Raw genomic sequence first — 19,127 nt, 5'->3', positions numbered from 1 at the left:
CAGGTATCTGGGCTTTGTTTAGCTTCTATAATTGCAACATAGTTGCTTAGAGTGCAGCTCAGAGCTGGGTGGCGGCAGGCGGGGAACCTTGGCTTCCTCCATCACTGGAGCAAGCAAGCCTCCTGTTCACTTCAGCTGCTTGACTGCCGGCCACCATCTTGGTTGGCAGATAATTTGCATATCGCCCTGACTAGCCAATGGAAAGCGTGTCGGAGGTACGGTTAATTACCATGTTTGTCTATTATTAGATAGGAGAGAGAGAGAGAGAGAGAGAGAGAGAGAGAGAGGGGGGGGGCCAATGCACAAAATTCATGCATGGAGGGAGTGTCCATCAGCCCAGCCTGCACCCTCTCTCAATCTGGGACCCCTCGGGGGATGTCTGACTGCCAGTTTAGGCCCAATTGGCACTTGGCCTAAACTGGCACTTGGACATCCTTCTCACAATCCGGGACTGCTGGCTCCTAACTGCACACCTGCCTACCTGCCTGATCGCCCCTAAACACTCTGCCTGCCTGCCTTATTGACCCCAACTGCTCGCCTGTCTGCCTGACTGCCCCTAAAAACCTCCGCCTGCCTGCCTGATCACCCTTAACCACTCACCTGCCTGACTGATTGCCCCTAACCACTCTGCCTTCCTGCCTGATTGCCCCTAACTGCTTGCCTGCCTGCCTGATCACCCCTAACTGCCTCTGCCTCAGCCCCTGCTGCTGCGGCTTCGTCCAGAAGGACATCCAAAATGACGACTGGAAGGTCATTCGGCTGTCCCATCTAATTAGCATATTACGCTTTTATTATTTCATATATATATAAAATCTCTTCTGGGTCAACCCAAGCTGAATGGGAGTGAGCACTAAATCCCTGTATAGCGATCACAAATCAAAGAGCTCATCAATATTTCTCAATTTTTTAATAGTATAGAAAGAAGTATATGCTGCTGCCCCAGCAAATTTTTGTCCTGGACCTCTGATGTAGCGCTACAGATAAATGATCTCCCCAAGCCTAACTTCATGAACTCATCCTACCCCAGGTCCCACTCAGAAGGCACTCACAGAACCAAAGCAGTGAAACTGCCTGTGATTTGGATTTTATCCACAGAGCCCCAGTTGAGGTGGCCAGCCCCCATGAGGCTGCCTCACTGTGTCAAAGTGAGGCCATCAGACACTGCCTCTCTCTCTTACCTGGAGTGAGTGTTCATTGCAGCCTCTTGCCAAGGCAAGATGTAGCCTCCTCTGATATGAAGGTTGATGTGGTCAAGGGGAGCCTCCAGGATTCTCCACTCACCTGTCGATGTATTGCCAGATTCCTAGAATGGAGAATGCAGGCAAGCATCTATAATAGATGGATGAAATGAATGCATGCTATACAACAAGTCCTTCCTTCCCAAGGAAGTGTTTTTGGAAAGTTATCAAAATACTGCAAATTGAGCCCTAACCGGTTTGGCTCAGTGGATAGAGTGTTGGCCTGCGGACTGAAAGGTCCCAGGTTCGATTCCAGTCAAGGGCATGGTTGCGGGCATATCCCCAGTAGGGAGTGTGCAGGAGGCAGCTGGTCGATGTTTCTAACTCTCTATACCTCTCCCTTCCTCTGTAAAAAATCAATAAAATATATATTTTTAAAAATACTGCAAATCGAAAAAGAAAATCTCTGATTTTCAGCTTTGCTGAAAACTCTGGAAATCTAGTCTTTTCTCTTTATTCTCCAGAAAAGGTAGGGTGTGGGGGAGAACTCAATGTGATATGGGTATCAGATTTTACCTAGTTATGCTTTTATGGATATTTTTTATTGATTTTTTTTGAGAGAGAGAAAGAAAAACATAAATGTGAGAGAGGAACATTGATTGGCTGCCTCCCACACACCCCCAACTGGGGATGGAGCCCTCTACTTGGGCATGTGCCCTGACCAAGAATTGAACCAGCAACTTTTCGGCACATGGGACAATACCGTGTACTACACCTGCCAGGGCATTTTATGGACACTTTTATTTAAAGAAATCTTGCAGGACTGAAAAGTTGAAAATTATTGCTTTATAAAATAGGTGCCTGGAATTCAGGAGACAACTTCCTAGCCTGCATAGACCAACCTGGTTCTTCACAAAACATGTTAGTTCTTACCATGCTATAGTCATACCAACGGGCTCTGGGGAAATAAGCATGGACCTCAAAAGTGTTCTGAAACAGAAAACCAACAGGTCATTACAAATATCTCAATAATGTCACTTTAATTTTTAAAATTCTGTAGAATTAACATAAAAATGGGAATTTCACTAATGATTTTAAGAGTTTGGGTAATTTTATTAAGAAAGATCCCAGGAAATTCATTTCAAACACACAGAAAAATATTTTTTTTAAAAAGGTCAACTTTATAAGGATGCAAGGTGACAAGACATTAAAACAAGAAGCTAATTGAAGATGTTAAGTTTTCATTAACAAAGACCTCAAAAAAAGAAAAGGATTTCCCTGAAATATTCTAGAAGTAGTGAGCTGAACAAGATGATCTTTCAAATGTCCTTCCTGTTTCCTATATGTGATTGGAGGGTCTATGATCTATGATGGGAACTCACACTTGTCAGCACGGGGCTGATTAAGACGGCAGGGCCCAGCATGAACTGACGGTCTATATCCCACGTTGTCCTATCTTCTCTAAACCTTAAAAAACAGGCATAAAATGTCTACTCAGATTGTTATGACTGTTGCAGAGGGTTATTCATACAACATGCCCAGACCTGCTGCTTGGGGAAACAGGCTCTACTCACTCATGGAGGAGAGGGCGGACAACAGTGCTGCCCTCAACGTGAGCTTTGTGCATCAGAGTATAGAGGTAAGGCAGCAGGGTGTATCTGGTCTGGAGGACTTTTCTTGAGTACGTCTGAAAGGTTGAATTCCAGGCCACAGGATCTTGTCTCTAAGGGGATAAAGGAGCATATCACACAGATCACCTCTTTTTTACTCTATCCTAATGGTATCAGAAAAGTACCTGAAGGCACATGTCCCATGGTTAGGCTACACACCATTTCTCCTTTCATTTCTAGCCTATCCTTTCCCCCACTCCCACCACCTTAATAAACTAGAGTGTCCTGCTTCTTCCTCTCTATCATGGGCTCCTTAGTCCCCTGCTCAGGTCTAGTCTTGACCCTGCACATGTGTAGAGAGATGGGTCTCTATGAGGCACTAACCTATCTTGGATGGATTTGAGCAAAATACATACTCGCTATTTTTAAAGGCAAAGGAAATTTCTTTTATTTCAGCCCCATAGGGCACTATCAACTATTCCACCAAAAGATGAGGAAAAGTATATTCTTGAAAATCATTGGTAATCATAGTTTTTTTTTATTAACTCTGTGGGTTTTCTTAAGAAATGGAGATTCTGTTGATTTTTATGAGTTTTCTCAACAAATAATTATGATACTTTTGAGCATTAAAAAGAAAGTTGTGATTTGAGGACACAAAACACCTGGGGCATAAACTGCTGCCTCACCCTTGTCCCGATGGTGTTGTGGTTTCTGGAAAATGGATAAAATGCCCCCAGTTGCATCCAGCGAAGACACATCTCATATTCAGCATTTCCCAAGAATCCACAGATATTTGCTCCTGTCTGAGAAGATCAGGGCAAAATCAGGGCAAGAGGTGGGACTGTTGTAGGTGCAGACACACTGAATCTGACTGGGTCATTAGTAATGGCCCCAATATGACTTACATAAGGTATTCCAAAGAGACTGAACTCCATCATGCCTGCAATGAGAAGATATAGCTGTGTTGGACTAAGCAGTCCTTTGGGAGGGTAGGTTTGCCCTGACTCTTTTGTCCCCCATTTGAAAGCCTTGGGCCAGTCATGATGAACAAATAAAAAGATGGGTATAGATTAAAACACACACCAATAGAGAACTCAGCACCTGTTGATCACGCTGTCTACAAGCATGATGATTAGACACAACCCATGCAGATGAGGAGCAAACATCCCAGGCTCTTCCCCGCCAGCAGAAGCCCCTGGGATAAGCCACACACCAATGATAGACTTCCTCAGCTGGTCCCATGCAGCCGTGTTGTCTCCCAGCCAGTGTCCTGCCCAGCGGCCAGAAGAGGGGAACGTGGAGCGGGTAATGACGACCCCTCGCTGATCAGTCACCTCCTGCACAGCTCTGGTTGGAGGGGAACAAAGAAGGGGAAGAAAGTGAATTTGAGGATTGATATCCATGGAACTTCATTAAGGAGCCTAGCTTCAGCCTGGAGCATGAGGTGGCAATGGGGCTCAATTTTAGCCAGAGAACTTCTTCCCTGAAAGCATCTGCTATTTAATAGTGACGCTAAGAATCCCAGTGAACTTCAGAACCAGACAATTGGAGATATGGCATCACCTAAAATGTAAATTTCCTTTCTTAAAAGAAAATCTAGCACTGGCCAATGTGGTTCTGTTGGTTGGGCATTATCCATGCACTGTGAGGTCGCCTTTTCAATTCCAGTCCTGGTCAGGGCACATGCCCGGGTTTCGGCCTCAATCCCCAGTAGGAGGCATGCAGGAGGCAGTCGATCAATGTTTTGTTCCCTTCCTCTCCCTCTAAAAATCAATTTTAAAAAATCTTTTAAAAATCTAGTTAACTAGCTGTCCATATGGGAGTAGGGAGAGGGGGTAGGACCGATGTAATTATGGAACAATTACTCTATTCCAGGTATTATATCGGTTACTTTCATGTGTACTGTCGCACTACCTCACAAGAAAGGTTCCTTTTACCATTTTGTACTGTTTGGAAACTGAGGCTCAGAGAAGTTAGATAATTAGTCAAAAGTCACTTAAACAGCAAGAAGACAGATTTGGGATCCAAATAAAAGCATATATGACTATAGCTTTTTTGGTAATATTCACTCTCCCATGCAACTCCTCAAAAAGCAGAATCAATTTTGCACACAAAAGCAAATATATAGAAAAGATGTTTAAGTATTTCTTGATTGAAGGTGGATCTTTGCCTGCAGCCTTAGTCAGAAAATACAAACGTGTGAGAGAAAAATCAGTGGAACAAAAGAGAAAGTCAATTAACAGATGCTATTATATGAGGCAACACAAATATTTGCTAAATGCAGCACTACAAATCAATAGACACAGATGACTGATTCAATAAATGATGTCAGGAAAAGAAGCCAGCTATTGTAGTGGAAACGAACCCATTTAGGTGACTTCCAATATTTCACACCACAGTGAATCCCAAAATGGATGGAGATTGTATGCATGCGTGCACATGTCTGAGTGAGAGATAATAAAGGCCTGACATAAGGCAGGGATGTATACAGTAAGGATGGATGGATGTGGATGATGTGAACAACTTTGCTATTGACCATTTCAGAACTCTAGAAATTAACCAGACACAGAAAGAAGTGAAAAATCGTCTCTCCAGGAGAAACTACTAAATCTTGGCAAGACAGTGAGTTATATGGGATTATAACTTGGTCTATTTCTAGCCCAGCCCTTCCCTAGCTCACTGGCACCAAAAGCCAGCAGTCTTGCAGCAAAATGAGAGGTCTGACCTTTTTTGAAGCTTTGTTAAAAGCTCCATCCCCATGGCACAATAAAATGTTTATTTCTAACTTCCAGTCCCCTGGAAAATCTCCATTCCCAGGGTGTGGTGGCTATTTGATTAGACTTGGAGCTCAACTCAGCAGAGAGAGAAAACACCCACACACAGGGAATTACTAAAACAGCAACAATTTTCTGGCAACATCACAGGTGCTCAGGCTGCGGTTTCAGTTGGGGCAAACAAAAGCTTGGCTGGTAATTTAAAAGTAAATCCTAGAGAATTAGAAACTTTTTAAAAACAAACAAACAACAACAACAAAAGTTCAAAGCCAAAAGCTTTTCTGAAAACAAGGTTTATTGAGCCACATGTTAGCCAGAAAAAGGACGAGGTCCTGGGGAATCGGCCTACACCGCCAGCAGCAGGGCTGGATGGAGAAGCCAGCGTGTCCACCACCACCACAGAGAACTTTGTCAAGTTCCTCCATATTCCTGGGGATCGTAAAGACTGCATAGTGCATGCCCAAGAAAGAACCAGGAAAGGAGAAGGTTCCAGTGACTTAACTTCTGGCTGCATTCAAACAGGCAGTGAAAGGTAACGCTGTCTTACAAACTGCCTGAAGTCTGAAGCTGTGCCCACTTATGCCCTTGGCAAAAGGGTGAAAGACATAGAGGCATTTAAGGTGACTAAGATGGCTTTAACGTTTTGCTCAGCTGGACTAAACCTTAGGCAGGCTTCTTCTTGACTCTAGAACCAGACCTTGACCTCCCTTTAGAGCAGTGGTTCTCAACCTTCTGGCCCTTTAAATACAGTTCCTCATGTTGTGACCCAACCATAAAATTATTTTCATTGCTACTTCATAACTGTAATGTTGCTACTGTTATGAATCATAATGTAAATATCTGATATGCAGGATGGTCTTAGGCGACCCCTGTGAAAGGGTTGTTCGACCGCCAAAGGGGTCGCAACCCACAGGTTGAGAACCACTGCTTTAGAGCATTTAGTTTAGAAAATTTTAACTGGAACTTCTTTCTGTAACCCTTTGAGATATAAATCTTTTAAAAAGACTCAGACTTTTTCTGGTTTTACAACCCAAATAAGTCTTTCCCAGGGACCTGGGAGCTCTCCCTTTGAAATGTAATCAGCAAGGAAGACAGTGCCCTGTCCAGAGTCTCTATAATGGCGACAAGGAGCATAACTTCAGCAGGGTCTCCTTGCTCCAAGTTAAAACCTCCTGTCATGACAGCAGGTTCAATTAACTTTTCCTTCGAGTAAGGCCAATTAGCAAACACAGGAAACCTATGAATGCCCCACTCCAGTTGTCAAGAACTCTTAAGACCTTCAATAAAAAAATCTTTTAAAAAGCCCTGTTAAGCATCTTCCCATGCACTGAAAGATTGCTGGTCAGGACACAATCCCAGTAGGGGGCGTGCAGGAGGCAGCAGATCAATGCTCTGCTCTCACATTCTCTTTCTCCCTATCTCTTCCCCTCTCTCTAAAAATCGATAAAAATTCTTTAAAAAAAACATACCAGCAAAAAAAAAATACCTCTCCAACATTTGTTTCAATAAAGTTGAGTTCAAATTGAGTTCTGGTCTCTCTCTCTCTCTCTCTCTCTTATTGTAATAGCCTTGAATAAAGTTTTCCTGGTCTGTTTAACTGTCCAGTGAAAGTTTTGCTTTGACAAAGGAAACTTTCCTACTGATCATTATCTGATCACTGAATTATACTGAATAATATCCAACGGTATCCAAGGAAGCCAGGCTTAAGAATTGAAAGAGAACTTTTAAAAAAGAGGGTATTGAAGAATTCAGTGGCCACAAACTGCAGGGGAACTGAGAATATACAGAGTTAGACAGAAACGCTGCTAAACAAATAAGCAACAAGTGAAAAAACAAAAAGAGCAACAACAAAAACAAGGTAGCTTTTATGCCAGAGTTGTTACAGTGCATTATGTAACATTAAGTCATGCAAAACAAAACAAAAGCACATGAAGAGAGAACAGTATGGAGTTTCCTCAAAAAACTAAAAATGGAACTCCCATTTGACCCAGTGATCCCACTTCTAGGAATATATCCCAAGAAGCTAGAAACACCAATCATAAAGGATATATGCACCCCTATGTTCATAGCAGCACAATTCACCATAGCTAACATTTGGAAACAGCCTAAGTGCCCATCAGCAGATGAGTGGATTCTAAGTGAAATAAGCCAGTCAGAGAAAGATAAATACCACATGATCTCACTCATTTGTGGAATATAGAGAACAACATAGACTGATGAACAGGGACAGATCCAGAGACAGAGAAACAGTGATCAGACTGTCAATCCCCAGAGGGAAAGGAGGGGAGGGTGGGGGTAAGGGGGAGAGATCAAACAAAGGACTTGTATGCATACATATAAGCCAAGCCAATGGACACAGACAACAGGGGGTTGAGAGCAGGAGTGGGGGGGAGGAGTTGAGGGTTAATGGGGGGATGAGGACACATTTGTAATACCTTAACCAATAAAGAAATTTAAAAAATTTTTTAAAAGCACATGAAAGTATGTCAGATACACAAGAAAAGAAAAAACAACCAACAGAAAATGTTATTGAGGGGCTTGGTAGACAAAGACTATAAGTTAGTTATTACATGTCCAAAGAGCTTAAAGGAAGCATATCTAAATAATTAACAGAAAGTATGACAATGATTTCCTGCTAAATAGAGGATGTCAATAAAGTGACAGAACTTGTTTAAAAAGGAACCAAATAGAAATTCTGGAGTTGAAAAATAAAATAACTAAAATTTACTGAAGAGACTGAGCTCAACATCCGATGTGAGCTAGATAACAAAAGAATCAGCAAAATTGAAGATAGCGATCCAGTTTGAACAGCAAAAAGAAGTAAAAATGAAGAAATGTAAGCAGAATTTGAGAAACCATCAAATGTACCAACATACATATAATTGGACTCTGAGAAAGAGAAAAGAAAGAGAAAGGAGTAGAAAAATATTTTTTAAAAATAATGGCTAGACAAAGAAGGGAAGGAATTAGCTAAAGGAGATATATGCATACCCATGAACACAGACAATAATTTGGTAAAAGCTAAGGAAGAGGTAGGTGGGGGAGGGTGGATGTTGGAAAAGGAAGTGCTGGTAGAAGGGAGGACTCCTGCAATAATGTCAACATGAAATATTTTTGAATAAAAATAAAACAAATAAAATTAAATTAAAATAATGGTCAGAAATATATACACTGAAAACTATAAAACATTGCTGAAAGAAAATGAAATGAGATCTAAAGAAATGGGAAGACATCCCATGCTGATGGATCAGAAGACTTACTATTATGAAGATGGAAATACTCCCTAAATAGCTCTACAGATTCAGTGCAATCCCAACCAACATCCCTGTTACTGTTTTGCAGAAATTGACAAGCTAATCCTAAAATTCATATTAATTGCAAAGCACCCAGAATAATTTTTAAAAAACCTTGAAAAAAGAATACAAAAGGCAACCTACTGTATGATTCCATTTACATGTATATGAAGTGTCCAGATTCAGCAATCTATGTATATAGAAGGTAGATCTGTGGTTGCTCAGGGTCAGAAGGTAGGGACAATGGTAGAAAATGACTGCTATAGGGTTGGTATAGAGTTTCCTTTTAGGATGTTAAAAAATGTTCTAGAATTTGATTGTAGTTATTGCTGTACAATTCTATGAATATACTAAATACAGCCTAACTGTTTACATTATTTTTTAAATTAAGTGTATTTGACATATAACATTGTATAAATTTAAGCTGCACAACATTAATTTGATACATTTATATATTGTAGTAAGATTTCCATTATAGCAATTATCAGCACCTGCTCACTTTATTTTTATTGAATTAATTGGGATGACCTTGGTTAATAAAATTATATAGGTTTCAGGTGTACAATTCTATAATACATCATCTGTATATTTTATTGTGTGTTCGCTACCCCAAATCAAGTCCTCTTCTACCACCATTTATCCCCTCTTTACCCTCTTCTGCCTCTCCTCACCCCTCCTTCCCTCTGGTCATCACCACACTGTTATCTGTGTCTATGAGTTTTGTTTTTTGTTTTTGCTTAATCTTTTCATAGTTTTCACTCAGCCCCCCAACCCCACGCCCCTCTGACAGCTGTCAGTCTGTTCTCTATATCTATGAGTCTGTTTCTATTTTGTTTGTTAGTTTATTTTGTTCATTAGATTCCACATAAAAGTGAAATCATATGTGTACCTGCACATTTTAAACAGGTGAATTTAGCAACCTACTTGGTTAATACAACTCAGAAGTGGTATGGCTGCTTAGGAAACCACTCCTGCTATTTTGACATTCATCCATTTAATATATATAATTTATTTATTTATATATGACAAGACAAAAGTAACAGTGTGGAAAATGACCCTTCTGACAGTGACTAAGCATACTCACTCGTATGTGGGTCTGGTCTGGGACCACCCGTACAGGCTGTGCACATCGTAGTGCCGCACCCGGGAGCCGTCGGGCAGGATCTGCTCGCTCTCCATGCACAGGGTCTTGCTGCTGAGACCCCTGTCCCTGGACTCCAAATCTAAGAGGAAATGCTGAGTTATATTCTGAACAACTTGATCTGCACATTCACTAGAAATGCCCATCATCTTGGCATGGCTCTCTTTCAAACAACACCTTCATCACCAGTAGCAGCTCCAATTTCAAGAATTTCTTTTGTCTAATAAAAACAACCATGTTCTGTGACCTTGTAACTAATGAAGAATAAGGGCAGGGAATGGAGCTGGTAAAGGCATCCTTCTTTATGCTCCAACTCTAACATTTATAGAGTATGATCCATGCTCCTTTATCAGCATCATACACTCTTCTGTTTTATGACTGTATCTTCCACTAGATGGTAATGTTCTCAAGGGAATGAATCTTGTTTCAACCAACTTTATATTCATCTTGCTAAATCATTCTGATTTGTCAATACTTGCCTATACACAAATCTTACATTAAGGGAAGAGGAGAAAATAAGGAAGGAAGGAAAAGGAAGGTAGGAAGGAAGGAAGGAAGGAAGGAAGGAAGGAAGGAAGGAAGGAAGAAGGAGGGAGGGAGGAAGGAAGGAAGGAAGGAAGGAAGGAAGGAAGGAAGGAAGGAAAAAGGAGGGAGGGCCGAAACCGGTTTGGCTCAGTGGATAGAGCGTCGGCCTGCGGACTGAAGGGTCCCAGGTTCGATTCCGGTCAAGGGCATGTACCTTGGTTGCGGGCATATCCCCAGTAGGAGATGTGCAGGAGAGAGGGAGGGAGGGAGGGAGGGAGGGAAAGAGGAAGAAAGGGAATTACCAAACAATAGGAAACATAGCAATGATGTAGACATTAAAAAACTTGGATTCCAGATTTCATCCCCAAAATTACTGGTATAGTGCTTGTAGGAAGGTGAGTCACTTCCTTCTCATGTTTCTGTAAGGTGAGAGAGTTCAACTCTCTGAGATGCCTTTGATCCCCAGGTCCTGTAGTCTCTATTGCTGTTTGTACCATAGGACAACCTGGGCATGCCCTTCATCAAGTGTCTGTGAACACAGGCAGAGAGAGTGCAGGGACTAGATTTTCATTCTCTAATCGAAAGTGTGTGTGTGTGTGTGTGTGTGTGTGTGTGTGTGTGTGTGTGTGTAGGGGGTTACTTAAAGTTTTAGCAATCAGTTCATAGTTATAGATTTAATCAGATGTACCATTCATTGCTTGGATTCTTTCATACCACATCAAGTCATTATTTCTATGCTTGATCCATAATTTATGTATTTGTACTTATTCAAGGTTATTCTATTTGGGATTTTTATCTCATGTTTAAGAGTGTTTTCTCTCTCCAAAATGAGGCTTCACTTTGACAACAAGAGGAAAACGTAAGGGGTTTTGAGCAGGGCAGTAATTTAAGGAAGCAATCATTTTACATACATGGCATATACGGTGGCTTATTAAGAATTTCATCACGGCAGCCACTGACAGATCCATCCACAAAGTTTGATGGCTCATTCTTATCCTAAAATGAATTAGCAAAAACAGATTCCATGATGTCAGAGGAGACAGAGTGTCCTTGGCTCAGGAGAACACTGCCCTCCTAGAGACACAAGGATCTTATTAAAACTCTCACACAGCTGGTTGCTTCATTGATTCCGTGGGGAAGAAACTGGGATGCTGCTATGCCTCCCATCCCTCGAGACACACAAATAGAAGAGCCTTGGACACATGTCCCAGAGACATCTCAGGAAGCCCTGGTCGTATGCCCAACTGACATGCATAACAAATATCTGAACAGGCCTTTGAAACCATTCCCTCGGAAGACTCTCTACCAGCACTGTGGTGAGCATCTATTTCACCTCAGATTCAGGCCTTCTTGCCCCTAGGTCTGCTGTATCACGGATGGTCTCTCAGGCTCCCTTACTGTTGGCTTCTGGGGAGGTTTGGCCAATGGGAGGCAGTGGCAAGAGATTAAAGGATGGGAGCTAAGAGAAGACAGGATATTTGTGCCTTTTCATATGGCATCATCTCTAGTGGTGGCATGTCTCCCCATTAGTCTCCAACGTCCTCTACCCAATATGTCCCTGGGCAGACCTACAACTCCCTCTGCTCCTCTTGGTGGTCCCAGCACCTCCATTCTGTACCAGCATCCCTCTCTTTCACTCCTCCAGCCCTAGCTACCTGCTTTGCTAGTTTCTGAATTGCCTCCTCGTGCTTGTACTTCTAGCATTTCCAAAGAAAACACGCTAAGGATGCACTTACGATCCACAGTCCATCGAACTTCAAGCTCTTTGGGTTTGTGTAAAGCTTTTTTATTTCCTCCTTCCACCAAGCAGCTGTGCTGTTACGCAGGAAGTCAGGATATGCAATGTGGGCTTTGTACATCTGGAAGAGTAACACAGGCTCTCACACTGGGTCTCTGCCTGTTCAGGAAGGGGAGTGTGGGGACTAGGAAGGGGAGGTGCTTGTGCAAAGTACTGCCACCCTCCTCTCATCCCCCCCACCACTGTGAGACCTAACCCACTTCTGCTGCTGCTTCACAGAATTTACTGTGGACACAAAGAGATCAGAGGAGGCTTTAGAGCTGCAGATGCTTTTTTTTACATTGGTCAAATGAAGGAGACCAGTCATCCAGGGAAAAGTGAGCTACAGAGTGAGCTACAAGCTGATGTGACATCAAGTGCTGAGATGAAAGACATTACTCATTTTAACTGGTTTACATGTGGACAATTCATTGAAACTCGAATACTATGTAGCTGTAAAAAGAAGTAGGATCTCTTACCATTTGCAACAGCATGGATGGAACTGGAGATTATTATTTTAAGCAAAATAAGCCAATCAGAGAAAGACAAGTATCACCTCAAATCTTGTTGCCATAAACCAACCAACTGGGGCCCAAAAAAGGAATTAAAGGAGACAAAAGAAGGAGGATAATACATAAGATCTATTGATTCATTTAAATATGATGGCTGATTAAGCATCATAGGCCAAAGATGAGTACACATCTTGGGTATGGGTGACTGGGAGACACAGATTTCAGAGCCATTCTCAAAGGTATTATTTACGGGTGTTAAATGACCAGCTGGCATACATAAGGGGTGGAACGCCAGAATATTTCCAGGCAATAAAACAAAACTCACTGATAGAGGATTAGACCTTTGACCTTGGTCTCATGAATGTTCATTAAGTAATCAGTATCACACAGATTTCTACTCATTCATAATTTATAAATTACCCAATACATTTTGCTAAGATTTATGAAGAGCCTCTTTCAATCAAAACATTGTGATGCTGATTAATTATAGGCATCTCCTCCCAATCCTTACCTCTCCCCAGACAATGTCACTGCTGTTAGGCCATTTGATGAATACATTGTTTTCCTGCCCTGTGGTGAATGGGAGATACTTGGTCTCATTGCGAGAAATGCCTGGATTCTGAAACAAAAGGGTTTAAAACAGAAAACATGAGAAAAATATTTCTAAGAAAAATGATCTCCAAAATGTGAACAATTCATGGTACAGAAAGAAATGGTAAACTTCAAAATAGACAAACAAACAAAAATACAACCCAGGTTAATTTGCCTATGTCTATTGGATAGTTGAGAGTAAAAGAATATATTGATTTTCTCTATAAAATACCCAAGGGGGGCGGGGGAGCATGCTAATGTTTGAAAAAAAATTCCTGGAGAGAAACTAGGTTAACAAGACATTGCCCTCGCATAGAGAAAGGTAATTTACTGTATTTCAATAGTGTCATAGCAATATTCCCTAAAAATGTGAAACTTCTTTCTTCTATTCTGTGGCCAGACTGTCCATCTAAAGTGGCCTTCCCATTAACTTCATCCTTTACCTGCCCCAATTACTTTCTATAATAGTATTCTATTTCACAACTGTCATATAAATCATTACTGCCTAAAATTATATTTTTAATGTTTATTAATTGGTTGTATTCCTCCAATCCTATATAATAAAAGCCTAATATGCAAATTAACTAACAGTGGAACAACCAGTCACTATGATGTGCACTGACCACCAGGGGGCAGAAGCTCAACACAGGAGCTGCCCCCAGCCTGCAGGCCCCAGGCCAGCCAAGGTGAGTGCCAGGGGAGGCCACCCCCATCATCCCACTGGTCACCCCGCAGATTGGCCCTGATCGCCAGCCAGGCCTATGAATGAATGAATTTCATGCATTGGGCCTCTAGTATTATATAATCCCTGTAAGGACATTGTCTTCTAAATGAATTTAGATTGCAAGCACACACACACACACACACACACACACACACACACACACACACCTTTTATAATGGTAATTTTCAAAGACCCAAGGCTTAACAAATACTTGAATGAATGAATGAACCGACAAACAAAAGTCAGCAAATAATGCTCTAATTTTTGGAAGCTATAAGAGAGGACCATTTGTAGGTAACTACTTCTGTATTTAATAAAGATATAACTTCCAATGTGAAATAATAAATTGGTCCTCTGGACCTTCACTAGGTTGTTTGTGAATTTAATTAAGAAGAAATAAGTCCCCTGAGCCTCACCATTGCTGGGTGATGACAAACCAGGTTTTTGAAAACCCCACAGTAAAGACAAGACTAAAATACAGCTATGCTAAGGCACAGCCTGAAATAGAGGGACTTTTTTTATTGCTGCTATATTCAGTGTTTTAGCCCACAGTTCTTCTGATTCTATCAAGAGAACAGTAACAATAAATTATACTCAGTCATTAAAAATAAAGATTGTAAAGAATCATCTTTTAAAAAACCTTTTTATTGTTTTTTCCTCCTTTATTTGCTTTTTCAAACTTAAAAAAGTAATTATAGATCCACAGGAAGTGGCAAAAATGTACAGGGAATTGTCCTATACTCTTCATCTCATTTCCTTCAATGGTGCTATTTTTAAAACATGAACACAAAAAAAATGAGATTTAAGCCTTATAAGTACCTACCAGAACAAGGACAAATCTTGTGCCATTTTTCTTCATTCGCTCCATCAGCAGACTAAGGTTTTGAAAGCTGGTGCTGAGGGTAAAATCCAGCTTCCGGTCCATGTAATCGATGTCTACATGCTGAACATCCTAGAGGAAGGGCAAGCAAGGTGTTGGGGGGTCCTGCAACAATAACCTCAGGGCACACACACTCCTCTGCCAGACTCCAGGTCTGCTGCTTGTAGACCCCAGTCCAGGCCCCTCCAAATTTACCTCATTACTCCACTAGACCCACTTGTCAATTCTGCTGATTAAATTTGCTATCTGATTCTTGCATACAGATCACCTGTTCCCATTCCTTCTGCTTCTGCCTCTCCCACACACACACACACACACACACACACTGGAATTCTCTCCCCTTTCCTTCCCTCAGTTCATGTCTTTTCCACTCTTCAAATCTCAAACATGGTAAGCCTATCAAAAAAAAGTGCTAAATGTTCAAGGGTAAAAAGCAGACTCCCCTGAGAAACAAGATTGTATACCTGTTTTCTCTTTTTTCCTCCAGTAAACCTGATTAAATTTATTCACATTTAAGAACTAGCCGAAACCAGTTTGGCTCAGTGGATAGAGCGTCGGCCTGCGGACTGAAGGGTCCCGGGTTCGATTCCGGTCGAGGGCATGTGCCTGGGTTGCGGGCACCTCCCCAGTGGGAGATGTGCAGGAGGCAGCTGATCGATGTTTCTCTCTCATCGATGTTTCTAACTCTCTATCTCTCTCCCTTCCTCTCTGTGAAAGGTCAATAAAATATATTAAAAATAAATAAATAAAAAGAACTACATTATTTTATAGCATTCTAAAATGTATATACTATTTCCTCCATCTCCAATTGTCTGGATGGTCTTTGAGATGAAAATCTTTCCTTCTCTTTTCTCAATACAATGCCAACCAACCTAGGTTTCTGCACATGAAATGTACCCAATTCAAGATTGTTGAATGATGGCTATGTGGTTAATATTCAGTTGAAACAAGAGATGTTTCTCTTTAGCTTAAAGGTGGCAATCACCTATATTGTCTTAAGACTCTAGGTCAGCGGTTCTCAACCTGTGAGTCGCGATCCTTTGGAAAACACATATATAATTACATATTGTTTTCGTGATTAATCACTATGCTTTAATTATGTTCAATTTGTAACAATGAAAATACATCCTGCATATCAGATATTTACATTACGATTCCTAACAGTAGCAAAATTACAGTTATGAAGTAGAAACAAAAATAATTTTATGGTTGGGGGTCACCACAACATGAGGAACTGTATTAAAGGGTCACGGCATTAGGAAGGTTGAGAACCACTGCTCTAGGTAAAACTTGTTTGAGGGAGCAGAGACTTGTGCATAAGTCAAAACTTAGAAAAGAATGAACCAACATATTATTAACATTGGTTGCATTGGCCAGATAAATCTATGAAATTTTTTCATCTTTTCATTTTCCTATCTTTTCTAATTTATATTTAGGAATATCTAGCATAATAGTATCTGAAAAGAAAAAATAAGTCTGGATGAATGTTTCAAATTATCTTTGATGAGGACATTGTAATAATTTATTCTCATCTTCTAATCATTAATTGTCCTCCAAATCTCAGGAGGTGAGTTAAAAGTAGAGAAAGAAAATATGTGATGAGAATTTGACTATTATAAGAGAGAATGAACATGCTATGTGTGGAATTCTGTTTGTTGACAGTAATTGACTGCACTTCTAGGGGCTATGTTTCATTGTGGGAAATGCATATATGAGTATTTGTATTTAAGTCAAAGTGAAGGCTTGAATTTATCTCCTTTTTTTCATATTGTCACTTTATATTCACCCTCTCCAAAAATAATCACAGTATAGTCTCCTAAAATTGTCATAATCTTGATATGATTCTCTCTTAGAAGTCTCCAAAGTCATGGCTTATGACTAACCATGGTTACTGTAGGATATTTCTGGCAAGAGGTAGTAAGTAACAGTATCCTTTGCTAATTTCTGATGAATGTATGCCCTCAATTTTGAACTCTTGATTTAAAAAGGGTACTGTGACTTAAATTTGAAAAGCAATGTTTCCATATAAGATTAGCTCCATAGCTACATTTTCTTTGTACTGAAGTAGTCATCAGTAATGTCTATGAAGATGTTTTCAATTTATAATTAGCCATAAGTTCCCATAACTAATTAAACCACAGGCAGGGTGAAGGCTTCATACATAGGGAATCTGGGCTTCCACCATTTCATCATACAAATTGGAGATTTCAGTATCACTCTGGTATCCATAGCGACTCAGCTGGAATCCCAAGGCCCAGTATGAAATCATTGCTGGCCGACCAATCAACTAGAATAAAAAAGAAAAACGGATCCAAGTAGATTCTTAGGGTAAAAAAAAAGATAGTTGGCTTATGCTTGAAGCAACTTCAGCACTTCTACTTACTGCCTGTCTGATCTAAGAGGTCTCATAAATGTGGAACAATTATGGAGATGCAGAATGATAGAAAGTCTCTCTATATCCTAGAGCTTCCCCTCTAAGAAACCTGAAAATTCAGTGGTTATTACTGATTAGAGATTCTTAGAAAGATTTTATAGCAAATAATTAAGAGACATATGGGATATTAATATCCTTTAACACTAAAACCCTACTCTCATAAAAAATTGTGATAATGTAGTAGGAATACTCAAGGACCATCCTATATAATAAAAACATAGTATGCAAACTGTCCCCTCGACCGGGAGTTGTCTGGGAGTTCAACAAGGGGGTGAGGCTAGCAAGGGGAAAAGATTGAGGCCCCAGCCAGCATCAGTGGTGGCAGTGGCAGGCAGCCAGGAACGGAGGTGGGGAGAGAAGAGAGGGAGTACCCGGCTGGCAGCCAGCAGCTGCTACGGACCGTACCAGTGCACAAATTTCATGCACTAGGCCTCTAGTAAAAAATAAAATTGGCCCCCTAACTGGTTTGGCTCAATGGATAGAGCGTTGGCCTGCCGACTGAAGGGTCCCAGGTTCGATTCCGGTCAAGGGCATGTACCTTGGTTGCGGGCACATCCCCAGTAGGGGGTGTGCAGGAGGCAGCTGATCGATGTTTCTCTCTCATTCATGTTTCTAACTCTCTATCCCTCTCCATTCCTCTCTGTAAAAAATCAATAAAATATACTTTAAAAAAATAATAAAATAAAATAAAATTGGCTTTTCTCAGTGCTAAGAATGTGCAATATCCAATAAGCCTTGGATGGTTAATTAATGAATACAATGAATTCTGACCTCAGTGTATTGCTGAGTTACAAGCTCGGGAGTTGGCCCCAAAAATACATAAAAGTCCAAAATCCCTCCTGTGGTGCGGTATGTCAGGGCAGGAGTAGGCTGGAATGTCACATCTGTTAAAAAAAACAAACACACACACACACACACATACAAACATGAGGAGCATCTTGAGAACTATAAATTACCAAGACAAGGACTCTGCCCTAATATTTGCTATTTTCACTCTCTTCCTTTAGAGCCCACCTCCTCTGGAAAGTCTTCTTTCATGCTGTGGAATCAGAGATGGATTTTCAGGTACCCAAACACAATCTCAATCTCAACCTTTTATAATGTTCTGTGAAAGGGAATTAAAGTGGCAAAGTCAAACAAGGTCATACCAAAGTAGAGACCATGTTTAGTCAAAATTTTATTCCCAATACCTGGCCTAGAGATTTTAATAAATCATAGATAAATGAATAAATAAAAGGTCGGGTTATGTGTTCCATTTCCCTGGCCATTGAACTTTCTTATTTCTATTGATATTCCAGATTCTGATAAAGTGGCTGCAGGAAAACTGTCTTTATCTTACCCATGGCATTACTGTTTAGCAGAAGCACTCCATGGGCATTGCCATCCTCCTCCAGTCCCATGTAGTAGGGGTGGACACCATAGGAATTCTTCTTGAACTGGGAGAGTCATGGGAGTAGATAAGTAACAAAAAGAGAAAATCCAAGAAATTCTGTCCTCCTCATAACCCAAACAGCCAACTCCTACTCAACACTGAAGATTTAGCACAATGTCATGTCCTTTATGAAAAATTCCTTGACCCTTCCTTCCACCCCAAGTAAAAAGCTAAGTGCCACCCCCCTCCATGCCCTCCTTGTTTATTATCTCTCTCACACACACACACACACACACACACACACACACACACACAC

At 40.9% G+C, this 19,127-nt stretch overlaps 1 protein-coding gene across 1 annotated transcript in view; it reads right to left on the bottom strand.

The window, feature by feature from the left end:
* The window catches only part of MGAM2 (maltase-glucoamylase 2 (putative)), an 84,219-nt gene that overhangs the window by 10,821 nt on the left and 54,271 nt on the right, over positions 1-19,127 (bottom strand). Inside the window, 15 exon segments of the mRNA XM_014546707.1 lie at positions 1,179-1,303; positions 2,112-2,168; positions 2,561-2,645; positions 2,753-2,901; positions 3,475-3,591; positions 3,694-3,728; positions 4,002-4,135; positions 9,940-10,078; positions 11,433-11,517; positions 12,258-12,414; positions 13,278-13,429; positions 14,949-15,077; positions 17,167-17,292; positions 18,211-18,323; positions 18,779-18,875. Of these exon segments, the coding sequence (XP_014402193.1) occupies positions 1,179-1,303; positions 2,112-2,168; positions 2,561-2,645; positions 2,753-2,901; positions 3,475-3,591; positions 3,694-3,728; positions 4,002-4,135; positions 9,940-10,078; positions 11,433-11,517; positions 12,258-12,414; positions 13,278-13,429; positions 14,949-15,077; positions 17,167-17,292; positions 18,211-18,323; positions 18,779-18,875 (1,700 nt within the window).

Source organism: Myotis brandtii, unplaced genomic scaffold, assembly GCF_000412655.1.
Source record: "Myotis brandtii unplaced genomic scaffold, ASM41265v1 scaffold455, whole genome shotgun sequence".
Lineage (NCBI taxonomy): Eukaryota > Metazoa > Chordata > Mammalia > Chiroptera > Vespertilionidae > Myotis > Myotis brandtii.
This window is presented reverse-complemented; position numbering and strand designations above follow the sequence as displayed.